The sequence below is a fragment of the Watersipora subatra genome, chromosome 8, assembly GCF_963576615.1.
Source record: "Watersipora subatra chromosome 8, tzWatSuba1.1, whole genome shotgun sequence".
NCBI classification, from domain to species: domain Eukaryota; kingdom Metazoa; phylum Bryozoa; class Gymnolaemata; order Cheilostomatida; family Watersiporidae; genus Watersipora; species Watersipora subatra.
Window position 1 is genome coordinate 14201694 of NC_088715.1, and position 19028 is coordinate 14220721.

At 35.7% G+C, this 19028-nt stretch overlaps 1 protein-coding gene across 1 annotated transcript; it reads right to left on the reverse strand.

Annotated features, from left to right (window-relative positions):
- Window positions 1–168: 168 nt before the first annotated feature.
- LOC137401512 (tRNA wybutosine-synthesizing protein 2 homolog) lies at window positions 169–11251 on the reverse strand. Its single transcript, XM_068087900.1, has 8 exons — window positions 11078–11251; window positions 9254–9385; window positions 8677–8809; window positions 7549–7700; window positions 6437–6552; window positions 4342–4469; window positions 812–909; window positions 169–293 (listed from the first exon to the last, which is right to left on the reverse strand). Exons 1-8 carry the CDS (start codon window positions 11136–11138, stop codon window positions 196–198), a joined length of 918 nt encoding a protein of 305 aa, XP_067944001.1. The 5' UTR covers window positions 11139–11251; the 3' UTR covers window positions 169–195.
- Between the last annotated feature and the right edge of the window lie 7777 nt (window positions 11252–19028).

Genomic DNA, 19028 nt, shown 5'->3' on the forward strand with positions numbered 1-19028 from the left:
TTTGTGCTTGCTCGAGTATTTGCATTTTCATAACACTACCATTGACTTTCAGAGATGTTTATTAAGAAAAGTATTTACAATATATACAAAATATATTCTGTGTTCAGTGTGTATCACATATACTCAATGTAGTCTGGGTGATTGTGTAGTGTGTTAATGTCTACACATGCTATACTAGTAGACTGTACTGGTAGGTCAAGTGATTGGAGCACACCGGACATCCAGAACAACATGAGTTATATGGGGCGCATATGACTTCACTTTTTCCAAATGCATCGCTTTTACATTCCAGTCTAAAAGTGAAAATCATTAAAAATGAGATAGTACATGGGTTTTAATGGTTTGAGGCACCCTGAAACACTTGATGCTTTGACAGGATTGACTCATGGCAATGGTCATCTCACAAATCCCTTGACAGTAATTATATTATGCTCGCAATAAGCACTTCACCTTTAGGGAATAATCACATGACGAATTCCTTGACAGTAATTATATTATGCTCGCAATAAGCACTTCACCTTTAGGGAATAATCACATGACGAATTGGGCTTGTTAACTTAATAACGAATACAAGTTACATCAGGCAACCATTTCCCTATCACCATGGTGACACAGATGAATAGTCTGTTATAATAGCGCTGTGACCCGCAGCCTTTCACTAAGACTTAAAATAACCATAAGCAGACAGAGATTTTAATTTTTTCCATTTACAACTCGCCTATGAATGAGGGTCATGATACACTCAGTATCTTATGCATGTTGCCGTAGAAACTAACATCTTCTACAGTAGATTGAGATGAATTAGACTAACCGTCATGAGGTTTGACACTCCTTAGCAGGTCAGTGATGCTTGTGACAGTTTCCTCAGAGTAGCATCTTTCTGCCTCTTGCTTGCTCATAGCTTTGGTGCTGGAGGAACGATAGTGTTATAATAAATGGAGTTGATATGAAAGGAAAAGAGGCAATACCTATTCAGTGAATAACAAGCGCTACTAATGAAGTGTCACTGAGACATGTGCAACATGTAATGACCATCAGACTTCAACATAAAAAAGAAATGGACACAATCAGATCATAACAACAGATAGTATTGATGTAATTGTTTATTGCTAACAGCAGGTATTCATCAGAAATTAGGAAAAATTAGACAACACAAACAAAATATTGTTTAATTGGAGTTGCTTTTTCAAGGAGGGTACAACTACACCAAGACAATGCTGTTATGTCTGTGAAGTCTGATTCACTTTTTTCAATTAACTATAGGAGTGAGCAGCCAATTATAATACTCGTCTTGTCTAACAATAAAAGATTTGCAGGATAAGTGATTATTATTTGCAGGGTTGACTAATGCTTACAGAGGCTATCTAATGTGATCGATTTATAAAAAAACACTGATGAACATAAAGAACATAGACTGAGCTCATAGGTTGCAACTAAAAGCAGTCCTCGCTCCCTGAGTTTACGAGAGCAATTTGAAGTAAAAAATCACAAGCGTTTTCTGCTTATGAATACAGTAGATACTCCTACATGTACCACGTAAATAATCTGTTCAAGGAACATTTACGTTATAGGGATTTTACGTTATAGGAACAGAATACATGTAAACTGACTAATTTGTAGGCTGTACCATAACCATAATATTATTAGTTTGTATTGATAACTTGTCTCCTTTTTCTGATCAACTTCACTGGTTTTATAGACAATGACTGCGGTGATTTTACAATAAGTTGATGGGGAACCAGGCCTGTATTCCCTGGTTGCAAATTGGGGCGGCTGCAAATGTTAGGTGACTAGTTACGAACATATGGGCGTTTGGGGGCAGGTGTAAGCCCCCCAACGGAATTTGGGCAGCACCCTGAAGCTCTAGACCTTTTAAGCATCAACAACCCTCAAAGTATGCATAAATGCAATCAATTGTAAGCATCAGAATCTACATAAATATATTGTTTATGGTACATGGTAGGCAAAACTTTTTCTTTATTCAACGAACGATATAAAACTCATGACACTACAGATTTCTGTAAGGGAGATTGACGGAACAAGAGCTATTACTTCTTTATTGCAATAGCTCTTGTTCTGTCAATGTGTCCATGGAAGAAAACTTTCACAACTGATTCTGTATCTACATGTATTTCAACATCTTTATATATGGGTAATATTAGAAGATTATTTAGACAAGCCTGCCCGATAGCGCTCCTCATCGATGTTTTGATTCGGTTATGTTATGATAAGGAAAATGCAAGTTCGGGGGTCTTCTTTACACCCCCATTATAAGCAATAAAGTTCAGTTTCTAAGTCTTAACAAAGTCTCACAAAATCACTCATTCGGCGAGACCACCACGGAGACAATATAGAATGCTAGTTGCTAGTAAATTAGTTGTAAATTCGACATGAATGAGCTTAGACTTCAACTCTTAGTAGTTAGCCGCCAAGAATCCCTAAAAAGTTGGGGCGGTTCAGCCGCCCCAGGGAATACGGGCCGGTGGGAAACGCACATATTTGACGTCCATTCACAACGATTTGTTCATTTTTTTTAGACAGTAAAGCTTATTTTACAAAGTAAAATTGAAAACAAATATTTTATACGCCTACAATAAAGCAAAATAAAAATATATTTTACTATAAAAAGAGTAGTGTCTATATGTCGGTCGTCTATCTGTATTCAGGGGTCAAGGTTAAAATAAAAAATAACTTTCGACGATACTTTAACTCCTGACATTTAGATTAGTAGACCGACGCTGTAACACCTGCACCAATCGATCGCCTTCAAGTAATTACAGTATTAACAATTGCGCGGTTACTTATACTCTGTTTTGTCGACACATCTGATGACCACGATGAACTAGAATGTCACGGAAATTGCATATACATGTACAATAGATATAAGGCTATACGTGCATCATTTTTTCTCACAAGTGTAGCAAGATATGTTAACATTTAGATCGAATTTGAGAAGTTGCCCCACCTTGACACTAGGTTATAAGGAATTTTTACGTAGTACGAAACGAAAACTTCGCATAAATTTTTACTTTTTTTGGAATTATGTTATAGGAGCGTCTAGTGTAGTCCGTTTCGTCTACTTAGAGATTTACTGTGTTTAGTGTGAAAAAAGTGAGTGATTAAGTGACAGACAATAACCTATTACCAGTTCCTTCACCTTCCATCCGCCTAGATGGTCTTTGTTCTACGTTTAGTGGATTAATAACACGGGACTATTTGCATGCAGCTTTATTACTCATATTACATGTACGGTAGTGCCTATTTTTTATCGCAACATTTCAGTTTAAAAAATAAAATTGAAACAGGCATTTTGGGATTGAAAAAAATTATTTTTTATACTACTTTAATGCATACAAAATTGCTTCATAATGAGGAAATTGCTGTACGGTGTCGGACTGGAAACGCCTTAAACTCGTACTGCAAGATTATAATGACTTTCATGATGCAGATTAGACTACAACGACTGTCTACTACAGTGGACCCCAGGGTTACGATATCTGTTTTACGGTCTCTTGCCTTATAATGTGAAACTCGAAGTTTTCCCAGCCCCTTGTTTCATCATTTTCCCAACATACGACATCAACTTGTCACTCTGAAGTTTAAACTTCAACTGTATTGCTCCGTTTTTCTTTTTTAATTAGTTTAAAAAAAGTTTTAATAAAGACGGCTAAAAGTTATAGTGTAAACGAGGCAAAAAGCGCCAAACCAATAACAGGTAATAAAAAATTAAGATGACAAAATTGAAATTAATTTTAGTAAAATATTAAAACTTAGCTTCAAGTGAGTTTGTTTAATAAATAAATTTCAATTAAACTAAATTAAAAGTTTGTATTAAGTTACGTAGTATTAAAAAAGTCTAGGGTACCAAACGCATTGCTGTCCAAGTCTTTTTCACACGGCTGTTAGCCACTACATCTGTCCTGAAGGTAAGAACTCTATGCAGTACTGTACATGGTAATGTTGTATTTTATTGCAGATAATAACCACTAATTAGGCAACTATAGTAACTTAAGTTCCCATAATATTGTGTTATTATTAATTTTTCATATGTTTATAAAATTTTGATGTTTCACCGGGGTTTGCATTAGATAATTACTATAGGTTCCTATACCCGTCTATACGACAATTTCACCTAACGATCTTAACACCAGAACGAATTAATGTCCTATGGCAGGGGTCCACTGCTCCGTTTTAACTACTCAACAAAAAACAACCCTTATTCTTGTTTTTCAACTCAACTATACATATGTCAAATCTAGTCAAGTCTGTACAATTACTCGCTGACGAATTACCATACAAAGAGATGACAGTATGAGCTGCCAATTGTTTCAGAAAACTCACTTGAGACAGTCATGGATGTGCAAATAACCACCACAAGGTTTGAGTGCAGCACATGCAACTTTCCAGCCTGGTTTAGAGCTAGGCAGAAGGCCAAGGTTGACTCGGTCAGCAACTCCCTCTATCGGTGCCTGTAAATGTGAGATTCCTAACAAGGTAATGGATATCTACACCTATTGGTTTCTGCAGATATCTACACCTACTGGTATCTACAGATATTTACACCCACTGGTATCTGAAGATATCTACACCAACTGGTATCTACAGATATCTACTCCTACTGGTATCTACAGATATCTACTGTAGTGTGTCTGTATTTTGTCCAGGGACTGTTTATAAAACAAGCAATGTATTTGGGCTTTGCCCAGGGGATGTTTATAGAACAGATAAAGTCAGTCTAAGTCAGTCAACCAAAGTGAACAGGTGCCCCTATACCGTAATATACGAAGCAAAATACATACATAAAATGCACTAACTGATATCTGCAGATATCTACACCAACTGATATCTACAGATATCTACACCAACTGGTATCTACAGATATCTACACCAATTGGTATCTACAGATATCTACACCAACTGGTATCTACAGATATCTACACCTACTGGTATCTACAGATATTTACACCAACTGGTATCTGCAGATATCAACACCAACTGATATCTGCAGATATCTACACCAACTGATATCTACAGATATTTACACCAACTGATATCTACAGATATCTACACCAACTGGTATCTACAGATATCTACACCAACTAGTATCTACAGATATCTACACCAACTGATATCAGCAGATATCTACACCTATTGGTATCTGCAGATATCTACACCAACTGGTATTTGCGGATATCTACTCCTACTGGCATCTACAGATATCTACACCAACTGATATCTGCAGATATCTACACCAACTGATATCTACAGATATCTACACCAACTGATATCAGCAGATATCTACACCTATTGGTATCTACAGATATCTACACCAACTGGTATCTACAGATATCTACACCTACTGGTATCTGCAGATATCTACACCTATTGGTATTTGCAGATATCTACACCAACTGGTGTTTGCAAATATCTACACCAACAGGTGTTTGCAAACATCTACACCAACTGGTATCAGATATCCACGCGTACCGGTATATATATATCGGTATATACCACATAACGATATATAAACTGGCATATATATATACATATACATGCATGTATATAAATCTCAAAGTTTGTTGTTCATCTATAGCTATTAAAAGCCAACAATGAAAAATCATTTCGCACAAGATTTGATCTTGAAACCTCCTGTTCAAAAGGCGAGAAGCTACCTCTTAGGCTACACGAGACACAATAGATTCATTGTACGATATGAGTCACTATTCGGGTTAAAATACGCATAGCGACTGTGCATATGCCACCTGCAACATCACTAAAGCTTGCTCTCACGACTCTTATTAGTAAGTTTAGCAATGCGGATAGTAGCTTACTCAAATTAGCCAATGGCAACTGCATTGCCTGCCACTGTTTACAAGCTGTTTTTAAAACCCGTGCAACGCCGGTCATATGGCTAGTGTATATATATATATATATATATATATACCGATATATATATCTATATCGGTATACACATATACACCATCTATATTCACCCTGCTTAGTACGCAAAGCCATTGGGTATTGGCTCTCATATAATGATTTATCTCAGTAAGCTAGCAACTCAATCTCGTTGGCCTAATTGGTACGGCTTTGGACTGGTGAACGGTAGGGCTGAGATCAAATCTTTTTCGGTACGCATTCTTAATTCCAAGATTTTAATAGCTATAGCTGGAGGGACACCCATATCCACATACATACTTTGAGAAATATATAAATAGATACACCTATACACCATTATATACAAGTATATATCATTGATTGACCACCTTTCCCAGGTGTATATAATGTAGCATTTCAATCCAATACACCTGAACTGTATTGCTAATACACTAACCACATATCTATTATCTCGTGCCCAGCACTAATGGCCACCATTATATGTTGAAACCAGAAGCCTAAGAACTGCTTCCTAAATGTAATTAACAACAGCACTAACCAGAGAGTTGTCCCCACTATGCACAGTACATCTGCCGACAACATTGTTTTTCCTTAATCCTGCCTTCAATGCCTCCACAGCATCTGGATTCCACTCACATGCATGAACATGTGACGCTGGAACAAGACAAGAGTACGCCAGGATATGATTAGATAGATGAATAGTCATAAATTGCACCATAAGTGCGCCTGCTTGGCACACAGTTCTATCATCTACATGGAAAGAAAGAAAGAGCAGATTCAACGTAGTGCATCAAGGATCTTTTACTCTGACATATGCCATGAGGATAGAATAGCTTTGCTTGCACTACCAATATTGAACGATCTTACTTTTGGTGTTTGTGCGAATAATTCTGAACATATGAGAGAATCACTTTTAATAATCTCAGGTCTTCAGTGTAACAGGTGCATGCTTTGTTAACCGCTCTGAGATAACACACTCAGAAGAGATCAAAGGGTTGTTTCCGGTTTTTTATGAAAATTTTTAATAATGGCAACATATACATGTATAATTAAGTAAGCGCAATCATTTCAATACTGTCAACCATATAAATATTTTATTGTATGTGTGGATAATGAAATGAAATACATTTTGCCTTTACCTCGCCTTAAAATTTCCTTATTGAGTTTACATGTTTACGATATTATCTCAACCATATCAACCCCTGATGTGAATGGAGCATCATGATTTTCAAAAATCACCAGACGATTTGATATTACAAATAAATCATAGCGATATATCGCAATTTAGTACTATTATGTGAAAGAATTTTTAAAATTTTGTTAATATTTTTTTGTGTATTTTAGCTTGAAAAAGCAACTATTTTGTGTTTGTCATGATTAGAGACTTTGTAAGTGTGCCCATGTGTGTAAGTAAGGATATGGAATGAGCTTAATATAAGTCTAGAAACCGTACGATTTCGTGTTTTAGTTCCAGTATCGCTCATTCTGAAAATCATCAGGCGTGAGATAAATTGCCAGTACACGATTATATCATTTAAACGATTGGCACTATCTCTTTAAATGGTGGCAATTTGAAAATGCCTACCTTAAAAATCGCCATCAAACAATTAAATCGCCGTTTCATGACGCTGTGAACAGCCGTGCACTCACCTCCAGCATGAACTAAATATGGTAGCGTGTAGTAGCCTATTCCGGCATACAAATCTGCAACGACCTCTTCAGAGCAGTCAAACTTAGCAACTCTCATCTTCTCAGTGATGTTGCCAGAAGAGAACATGGTCTTTGTGACATCAAAGCTGTACCTGGACCACACAAGTATTTATGGTCATAGAATGAGACCATAGAATGAGACCATAGAATGAGACCATAGAATGCGACCATAGAATGAGACCATAAAATGAGACCATAGAAAGAGACCATAGAAAGAGACCATAGAAAGAGACCATAGAAAGAGACCATAGAATGAGACCATAGAAAGAGACCATAGAATGAGACCATAGAATGAGACCATAGAATGAGACCATAGAATGAGACCATAGAAAGAGACCATAGAATGAGATCATAGAATGAGACCATAGAATGAGACCACAGAAAGAGACCATAGAATGAGACCATAGAATGAGACTATAGAATGAGACCATAGAATGAGACCATAGAATGAGACCATAGAATGAAACCATAGAAAGAGACCATAGAATGAGACCATAGAATAAGACCATAGAATGAGACCATAGAAAGAGACCATAGAAAGAGACCATAGAATGAGACCATAGAATGAGACCATAGAATGAGACCATAGAAAGAGACCATAGAAAGAGACTATAGAGAGATGATGAAGTATTTTATGCTACCGGGAGGCTCTTCTTACTAAACACACTCAGCTATACAGATGATCTATTTTTCATCAGTTAATTCTTAGTCTAATTTATTCTCAACTCTGGGAGCAAAGGCTATTCTTGCATCAGGTATTTCCAAATCTCAGCAGACGCTTATTGATGACCCTGCCTTTTCTGTAGCAATAACTGCTTTGGCTGAAAGCATTCACTTCAACAACCGCTATTCAACCTAAATAGAAAATTGAACTCGAATATTCACATACACAATAACACATGACAATCTCCCACAGTGCATGGGACGACAGTTTACTAGAAATAATAATATGCACGATAAATGAAAATGCTGCATAGATACTACAACACAGCGCCTGTTGACTAGTAAAGACAGTGAAATTAGGATGTTAGTATCGTATACTCTCTGCCTCATGTTAACAATACTTACCTCACATGGTTATCCACATGCTCAGTCCATCCATCAGTGCCCAGGAGGAGTCGTACTGTAGGCTGTCTAAAATCGTTACATAATGTCTTTCCCATAAGCCCAAGTCGACGCACTTTCAGCCTCCGAGCTAAATCTAGTGGAGAGATTACACTCTATTACAAAGGGTTTGACTAAATGAAGATTAAACACATTCAACAGAAAATTAGCCTGAAACACAATCAAGTTTATATTTTGGGTCAATGCTGTCATGTGACGGCACCAAGTAAATAGCTCTTCTTCTGAAATAACTCTAAGAAAATATTCCCTTTCTGGTTAGGCAAAATTAGAGATCGAAATAATCTAATTTGATGGCATCTAGAACTCTAGATTCTGCAAGTGGACTTACCTACATTAACTTACACAAAATAGTTTTTCACATAAACGAACGAATCGTAAAAGCTTGACGTGAAGAGATTAATATTTATAAAAATACACATGCTGTCTGTAAATTTGAAATATTGTGATACTAAGCTGAGTTTTTTACAATCTTGCTTTTTAGTTGATGCTCAAGTTTTAACTAGGAAGTCCTTTGGAATACCTGTCCATTGAGCTGATGTAACTTCTGACCACCACTCATGACAAAAGGCTGTGTTAGGAAACAAGATGATATCTCCATGCCTTTGCCATTTCTTAGGGAGCTGGGAGATCAAGAGACTTTTATCATCGGTCTCTAAAGAATATTATTGTCTATAAAGTGAAGCATTAATGAGTCTATAAAATATAGACATACTTATGCTTTGTTTCAGTTTTCAACCAAATGAAAATAGTAAATCTCTGCAAATTATGTATGTAACTTATGATTTATATTAATTATAAAATTTTATTAACTAGGTGAATTTTGTTTTTTATTCAATTGAACTTTAGCATTTAGACCACGTTTACAAAACTAATATTATAACAACCTAAAATAACAATGCTGCTAATTTTTTTAGTTCTTTTATTGGCATCTTGGAAAAACTGTTGAATTTCAACCCTATCTGCAGGACAACAACTACCTTTGGAAGACATGACAGTTTAAAGCAATTGATAATAATATAACCAATATATAATTAAATTATAACTTGAATTACATATAATCTATGTAAATATTAAATAGTAAATTGTGGCGACAAGTTCTCTAATAAAAGTCAGTTTATTAATGTAATGTTATATGTGATACCATGTGTATGAAGACAACTCCATGTAGTAAAGCAACTCCATAAATAAGAAATGTGTTAGCAACGACTAAAATCATGATAAAATTGGTTTCCAATGCAAGTTACATGCCTCGAGGGCTATCAAAGTGATTAAATGTTAGTAAATTTAAAATCATTTGTGCTTTCAGACTACTGTTAATTTGGAGCTCTAACTGAGTCTTAGAGACCAAATACCTCAGCACAACATTGTACTTGTGCAATTCATCTAGAATAACAAATCAGAATTCAATAATTTAACTTAGTATTGATTGTGCCTTTTGTAAAACTTCAGAAAATGATGAATTTTAGCATAAAAAATCTGTAAAGACTGCCAAATATTCAAAAGTTGTATAAAATACACTCATCAACAAGTTAGTCCGAAACAACACAATGGTGTAGAATATTATACCATCAAACATATAGCAAATACAAAAAGGGAAAAATGTAATTAAACATCAAAAACTAGTTGAATTACTAGCTGACATGAAAACAATGCATTTAATGCCGTATGGCATATTTAAGGTATGTTAAAAAACTAAAACAAGTTCCGAATCAGGCCTTGTGTTGTATATTTAGAAAGAAGGATTTGTTAGCTTTACAAAAATAAGAGAAGACACAGGTTTTCAATCTCTACTGAAAAGGAAAAAAATTGCTAGAACACAAACTACATGTTAAGTGATGTCCTGAACAACTCAAAAAATCATTAGTCACAGATATTAACAAAACTCAGACATGAAACAGAAAAAAGGCACATGTACTCCTTTAATTAAAAATTGTCAATTCTACCAATCTTTCTGGCCTAAAACTATAAGAGAACTGATATCTTAAATATATGCTTAGTTGAAGTGAAAAAAATTTTACAAAAAAAAAAAAAAAAAATCTGGAATTTTGTTCTCACGCTTGTTCAACGCACAGTGTGCGGTCTTAGTGGAAAATTTTTTATCTTATCTGCTTTATGCTGATTAATAATTCGAATTATAGAAACAAACCATTTGTCTCTGTTCTAATGTTCCTAGTAGGAAAAAGCATAAGCAAGTACTTATAAAATGAAAGCAAGCAAGCAAGCAAATGACTAACATTGACAGTAGTATGAGTGCAAACTACCATAATAACAAAACAAAAATAAGCAGTACTATACATAAAAAATGTTGCACGAGGTCCTACAAAACAAAGCTTGAACAACTAACCACGATACTGATTTATGTCCTTGAACCATTCGTTGATGGCTAATGTTTGCTTTGAACACATTCTTCACCCTAATACAAACGTATCCATAGTTAGTACACTCAATACCAAATTGGTTATACTAAGTACTAATTGTTCTTTGATTTTCACTCAGCATACAAAATATAAACAGTAATAAATCGGCAAGAGCTTTAATTTGAAAACTTCGCATTTTGGTGCAAGAGCATTTAGGTTCGCCAAATACATGTACATGTATTTAGTTGGTGAATGTTCACGATGTCGTAATTATTTTGCGTTATCTGGCGGACTATCCGTACACGTCGGTCAAACCGTACCAACAAACAAGTTGCTTTATAATCCATTGGTCATATATTACCTTGACATTGCCTTACTTGGTTTTAGAACTGTGTTTATAAGAATGGGGTACAATATGCCGCCATATGAGTTGTAGTCCGTTGTCTAGAAAAATTCTTGGAGCTATAATGGATTTAGTGCGGGAAGCAATCGATAAACAAGATAGCTTGATTATTTGACCGAATGTAGTGAAGAAGTTGTTTTTGACGTGTTCTTTGAATTACTAAGAAGTCTTTTTATTTTGACATCGTTGAATGTATTGATCAACTGTATAGTTTTAAAAGCCATTGAACCATAGGTACATTACTACGGCGTTGCGAAAGGCCTTTCGCAACGCACGTAGTACCCGTGCATCGAACGTATATCCTTGTGTCGTTACCGTGTGATCTAAGAACGACAATTTTATGACCCAAGTGTTTACTTAATTATTGTTAATCTGAAATAGCATTTTTGTATTAGATACACTAGTTATAAGTATTTTTCATATTTTGTATGTGTGCATGTGCGTTGTTTTTTTGGCAGAAATTGTTGTAGGTGTTTAGGCAGGAATTCATGTGATGCTTAATTAATCCGAATTCACATAACAACAGTGTTAAATTTGCTTTGTTGTCTTATTCTATTTTGACTATGTTCAGTTTGTACGCTTTTGCTTAGCTAGTAGGAACTAAATTGATTATTACATGTACAGGTACTGGTTCAGTGAAAGTGTTAAGGTAGTTGTACTGCATAATAATTGCTTGCAAAGGTAAGAATCAGCTTTACCATAAAAAGATATGTATTCAACTGAAGATATGTATTCAACTGAAAACTAATCATTACATAACAGTGCACTGTCAATCGGTGCACTGTTATGAATGTTTAAATTACCTGGTGCCATAAACCACAACAAACTCAATATTAAGCTGCTAAATTCATTTAATAGCCTCTGCACTCATTTAAGAACTCTTCTTCTGCAATCTTTTAGAGCGAAACTCAAACTGCACCTACTATCCTTTGACTAATAATACCATTCACCATCTAGCCTTACCTGTTTTAACATTTTTGCATTATACTGTACGATGTTTCTACTTTGACACTAATTTTTAAACATTCCCTAAATACAGGGTGTGTTCCAAGAGACTGGAAATGTGCAAACATCGTACCTGTTTTCAAAAAAGGCGACAGAAAAGCACCGCTTAACTACAGGCCAATTTCTCTGACTAGCGTCCCGTCGAAGTTAATTGAGCATATTATTGCTCACAGCATACGCAACTTTCTCGATCATAACAACATCCTAAGTGAAACTCAACATGGTTTCCGCAAAAACCACAGCTGTGAATCACAGCTTATTCATACAATATCAGATTTAGCTTCTTATAACAATCACAATACTCAAGTAGACGTTTTAGTTCTAGATTTTAGTAAAGCCTTTGATACGGTCCCTCACAATAAATTATTGCATAAACTTATATACTATGGCCTAAATCCAAACATAGTGGCATGGATCCGAGACTGGCTCTCGGGTCGAACATTCAGGGTCATCGTTAATGGTTGTCTTTCTCAGCCGACCCAGGTGACCTCGGGTGTGCCTCAGGGTTCAGTGCTTGGACCACTACTTTTTCTCATTTACATCAATGACCTACCAGATGCTTTGAACTGTCCATCAACATCTATACGCTTATTTGCCGATGATGCCATCCTTTACAGGCCTGTTAGTTGCGTGTCCGACAGCCAAGCATTGCAGGACCAGTTGAGCAGAGTTGCTGCGTGGGCCGGATCTTGGCAGCTAAAATTTAATGTAGCTAAATGCACATCCACGTCAATGGAGCCGGTTAAATTTTTGCATACATACAGTTGTGGAGGCACTCCGCTTATTTCATCCCATTCCTTTGTATACCTGGGCATACAGGTTTCTAAATCGCTCAATTTTAGTGATCATATAAATTTTATTATGCGTATGGCTAATGCCACCCTTTACTTGCTTATGCGAACTCTTAAAGGAACTTCCCATGCTGTTAAGAGAACGGCTTATTTTAGTGTATGTCGTCCTTTACTGGAGTATGCTTCAGAGGTGTGGAGTCCACATTTTATGTACATCATTAGGGATTTAGAAGCCATAAACAGAAGAGCGTTCAGATGGGCAAACGGTTTTAGAAAGTATGACAGTATTACATCTTCAATGGAAAACATGACTTGGCACACTCTTGAAGAGAGAAGATGCACTAAGGATAAAAACACTTTACTGAAAATTTTAAATCAAGACCTTATGGTCGATTTTAAAAAGTTTACACTGTGCAACTCCGCCTATTTTACTCGTGGGTCTAATATTAGGCACACTATTAATACAGATGCCATGAAGTTCTCATTTTTTAACCGAGTCATGAAGTTTTGATATATATATGGAACAAGCTCAATAGCAGATTTTATTTAACTCTCGATTTTACAAGAATATCTGATCTCTTTTATCGTTATAGTCGCATCTTATCTCTAAAGGCTTATCGGGCCACAAGAGATATTTTATCGAGATAGATAGATAGATAGATGTTTTCACAACTAAAAATCTGTTGTCATAGTTATGAATAACTATTTTCACAAAGCTTATATTTGTCCACTTTTTTGTTTAAACATTACTCATACCAATCCTCAAGTACGCTTTTTACATATTTTATGTTTTTAGCTCCAACATTATTATATTAGTTGGACCACTTAATAGTTTGTCTTTTATTTTGTACACTGTTCTTTAGTTAGTTTACTTGCTGTGGTACCTTGCGAAAAACATATTGTAAAATATGACTATTTATTACCGCAATAAAGATTTCTCATAATAATAATCAGTCAAGCAAGAATCATCATGTTTTAACCAATTAAGATCATAGAGGAAAACTATCTAATGCCATAATTATTTGTGTTTTTATTATACAATAACAGTGTCTATGCTACACCATAAACTTATGGAAGATAACTCCTAACTAAATATCCCTCTGATCTCCAAATCAACAAATATTATGTCATACAAAAGTCTTCAAACCATGCGGGTGGCTTGCGATTTTAAATCAGGTCAGAAGAAAGGTCCGTTTCAGGCTTTGGATAATTGTCATTATCGGCGCTAATGTCATTGTCAGAAGAGTCTACACTAAGTTCGGAATTTACAACTCTGTGTGTATTACCATCATCAATCTCATAATGAACGTACACTGTTTGCCTCTCAATCATGCGTCGCAAACAACACCTATTATATCCTATGTGTCATGTAACTCCACCAACATTTACAGCGTTGTTTGAGACTATGGTAGTAATGTTACCAGTTTTCCAGACACAGGTGTATTTTGCTGATCCTGGCTTCACAAACACCTGATTTTCAATCGTGTATGGGTTTATAGTTTATACTAACGTCACGAAAAACACAACCTTCGACATTTGGTGTTCATGATGTGTAATACGACAATCTTTCGCATGCCACCACATCCTCGTTATTATGAGAGTTGTACCAGAACTCCATATCGCTGACTGCCCCACTAGCCCTAGCATTTACTCGATAGGATGATGATTACGCTCTATAATGCCAATTCTGGTGGCTCTATACGTGGAACTAAATATGTGATTGATGTTCCATTTGCGCGTCAGCAAGCTCAAGGTTATAAAGCATAGTTCATTGTCAGACAGAACTTTAGCGAGTGGGGTGCTAGTGAGCACCCAACTCGCTAATTATTTGTTTTAGTTGCTCCATTACTGCTGCTGGTGTTTCATTTTGTAGCTTCCTCCAAATGGCATATCTACTTTGGCTGCAGTCTGTTAGTCTCAAGTACGGTACATTGTTGTCGTTGGTTATATCAGTCGCTAATCTAAACCAGTCTCCTGATACACCTACACCTCCCAGTGAGCTGGAGTGGGATCTACACACTCGCACACGACGTTGTTTTACAATTTTTTTACAATTTCTTTTCTGCAGATGCCCGCACTCTACTTACGTTTTGTTAACTACAGTGAAACTCGGATAACTCAAACTTCAAGGGACCGAGCAAAAGTGTTCGAATTATCAGAGCATTCAAGTTATCAGAGCACTGTCACAAGTCCATGTATTTACTTATTTATTAGTAGATACATGTACATATACAATCTATAATATAAATCAAAAGCACAAATGGCTTGTTTCAAATTAAATGCTTCTAATGTAAAGTTTAAAACGTTTTTATCAAAAAGTATAGAGATTTTTCTATCACTTGAGATTGGTTCGTCGTTTGAGGTGATGTTATTGCCAGGACATTTTTTAGATTGACATTGGCAAAACTTGATCGTTGTTGAAATGCTCAAAAGAAAAGACATCAGTACATATACAAACTATAATATAAAGCAAAAGCACAAATGGCTTGTTTCAAATTAAATGCTTCTAATGTAAAGTTCAAAACGTTTTTATCAAAAAGTATAGAGATTTTTCTATCACTTGAGATTGGTTCGTTGTTTGAGGTGATGTTATTGCCAGGACGTTTTTTAGATTGACATTGGCAAAACTTGATCGTTGTTGAAATGCTCAAAAGAAAAGACATCAGTACATATACAAACTATAATATAAAGCAAAAGCACAAATGGCTTGTTTCAAATTAAATGCTTCTAATGTAAAGTTCAAAACGTTTTTATCAAAAAGTATAGAGATTTTTCTATCACTTGAGATTGGTTCGTTGTTTGAGGTGATGTTATTGCCAGGACGTTTTTTAGATTGACATTGGCAAAACTTGATCGTTGTTGAAATGCTCAAAAGAAAAGACATCTTTTTCTTTTGAGCGTTTTACCCACGATCAATTTTGCCGATTTTTCTTGAAGTTTATGCAAAGATTACCTCACTTTACCTTGCTTCCCAAGGGCGATCGCTACGCGGATGTTTGGTATAAATCAAATTTCACCAAACCTTTAGAAAAGTCGTTGACAAAAATATTTTGCCGATGGTGGTAATAACGACACTTATGAATTACGAAAAGTTGAAGTTTACCTCTATGGCTTGGAATAAAGTGATTTTTTAAAGCGATAGCAACCGTTTCGGTAGCTGTTGGGCAAAAAACAGTTCGAATTAACAGTGTTGAGTTCGAGTTATATAGAGCCATTTATCATTGCGTGGGAACGGACCAAGCAAATCCATTCGAGTTAACCATGTGTTCGATATATCCGAGGGCGAGTTATCCATGTTTTACTGTATAGAGTTTGAGCTACTCCTAAATGATGAGTGTAGGGAAATTTGCGCAGGTCGTCTTTCCAACTTTCCGAAACTACTATATTGACTGCATATCTGCGTTGCTAACCACTTTCGGGGACTCTCATTATTCCGTCAGCTTTATTTGCTTGTGATCTTACTAGTGAAATTCTAAGGGTTAAGTTCATACTCCTCAATTAGGTCACTGATTAAGTTAAGCCTTCGTTTAACAATCATTTCATTCAGACCTTTAACTTTAGGCTTTTTCACCTCATTCAGCACTGATCTTACCCAGCTGTACACTGTGGCCGAGTTTGTAAAAATCTTAAAAGTTTATAGTTTTTATTTAATAGCCATTTTATGGTTTTCACCACCCCATCTAACTCTGCCGCGTTTTTATGAGCTTTATCATTCTATCTATTTTAATACCTCGTAATCATGTTGCGTCTTTTACTAACACATTGTCAATTTCTACATACACTCCTATAGCTGAAATATTGGAATCACACCAAACTTTGTTACTTTTTGGTGTTCTTCCACTCACACTCTACTTGCCCCCGACTGGATCATGCTTTCTTACTTTTCTTACCATTTCAACTAACATGGTCTGAATAGATTGAGGTATACAGCTGTCCCGATAACATGTGTTAGTTTCTCATTGCATGTAACTGCACGCTACTTTGAGCCTTCTAGCTATCGGATAGTGACTTTTTAACTTCCTTCATATTGGGTGTAGATGCCTCTCGATTATTTGAGATTGCTTACCTGGCAACTCATAATCTCTGCTCTACTCAAAAATCCCGCTATTATAAGTTTTGACTCTCAAGCCTGTAACAATGCACTAACAATGAGGTAAAATGTTTGTTTCTGATTTTTATTGTTTCAATGAAACATGACTATTTTTTGCCTCTTTTGAAAGGTTACTAAACGTGATGGCAGACCAGTTAGCGGATTATGTTTTGAAACATAATCTGCTATTATGTTATAAAATGAGAAATTCTTAAAGTTTGAACTCACCTTGTTACTGTGTTCAGTTATTTTAATGGAACATCTTAAACTTCCTATACAATTTTGAAGCTGCCCATGTTTTGGTTCCGAACTGTATTTCTGTTAGTCATTATATATTTTCATTAGTATTCTGAGCACAGGACGAGCCAGTAAACAAATTCCTGACTATGTCACTCCAAAAGTTTAAAATGAGTCGATAAACCTTATTGAAAAGGGCTGATAAACGCTGGAGGAGCTGGTAGACACACTGGAAAGCAAACTACAGTCAAACATGGATAACTCGTCCACGGAGAGCTCGAACACATGGTTAATTCGAACATTTCCTTTGGTCCGTTCCCACGTAATGATAAATTGCTATAGATAACTCGAACTCAACACTGTTAATTCGAACTGTTTTTTGCCCAACAGCTACCAAAACGGTTGTTTTCGCTTTAGAAAATCACTTTATTCAAAGCCATAGAGGTAAACTTCATCTTTTCGTAATTCATAAGCGTCGTTATTACCACCATCGGCAAAATATTTTTGTCAACGACTTTTCTAAAAGTTTGGTGAAATTTGATTTATACTGCGATACGATGAATAGCACGGGCTAACCGGGTCACGCGCGCAAAAAATTTCGCCACGCACATACAAAACAAAAATCGCATGTTGTTTTGTATGTGCGTGGCAAAAATCCTTGAGTGCGTGACTCGGCTAGCCCGTGATGAATAGTTTTCCGACGTTGATTCCGTGTTGAATCAACGTCGGAATGTTGAATGTTTAAAACGTCTTAAAAATGTTGTAATTAAACGTATACGTTGTCTGAGCTACAAAAAACTATTCATCGTTTGACCTAAACACAGAATACGTGTGTACATTCAATAAGTATCTATTAAAAAAGCGTGAGTGATATAGAATGTACCGTAAAACCTCGTAAAACTTCTAATTGAACTGCCTCGGAGTGTTGCTCTTAACGAATCCCAGGTAAAGTAAGGTAATCTGCATAAACTTCAAGAAAAAACGGCAAAATTGATCGTGGGTAAAACCCCAAAAGAAAAAAATGTCTTTTCTTTTGAGCATTTCAACAACGATCAAGTTTTGCCAATGTCAATCTGAAAAACGTCCTGGCAATAACATCACCTCAAACAACAAACCAATCTCAAGTGATAGAAAAATCTCTATACTTTTTCATGAAAATGTTTTAAACTTTACATTAGAAGCATTTAATTTGAAACAAGCCATTTGTGCTTTTGATTTATATTATAGTTTGTATATGTACATGTATCTACTAATAAATAAGTAAATATATGGACTTGTGACAGTGCTCTGATAACTTGAATGCTCTGATAATTCGAACACTTTTGCTCGGTCCCTTGAAGTTCGAGTTATCCATGTTTGACTGTACTTACTTGTATATCTAGCATTTTCATTGGCAGTATTTTTATTGGCTC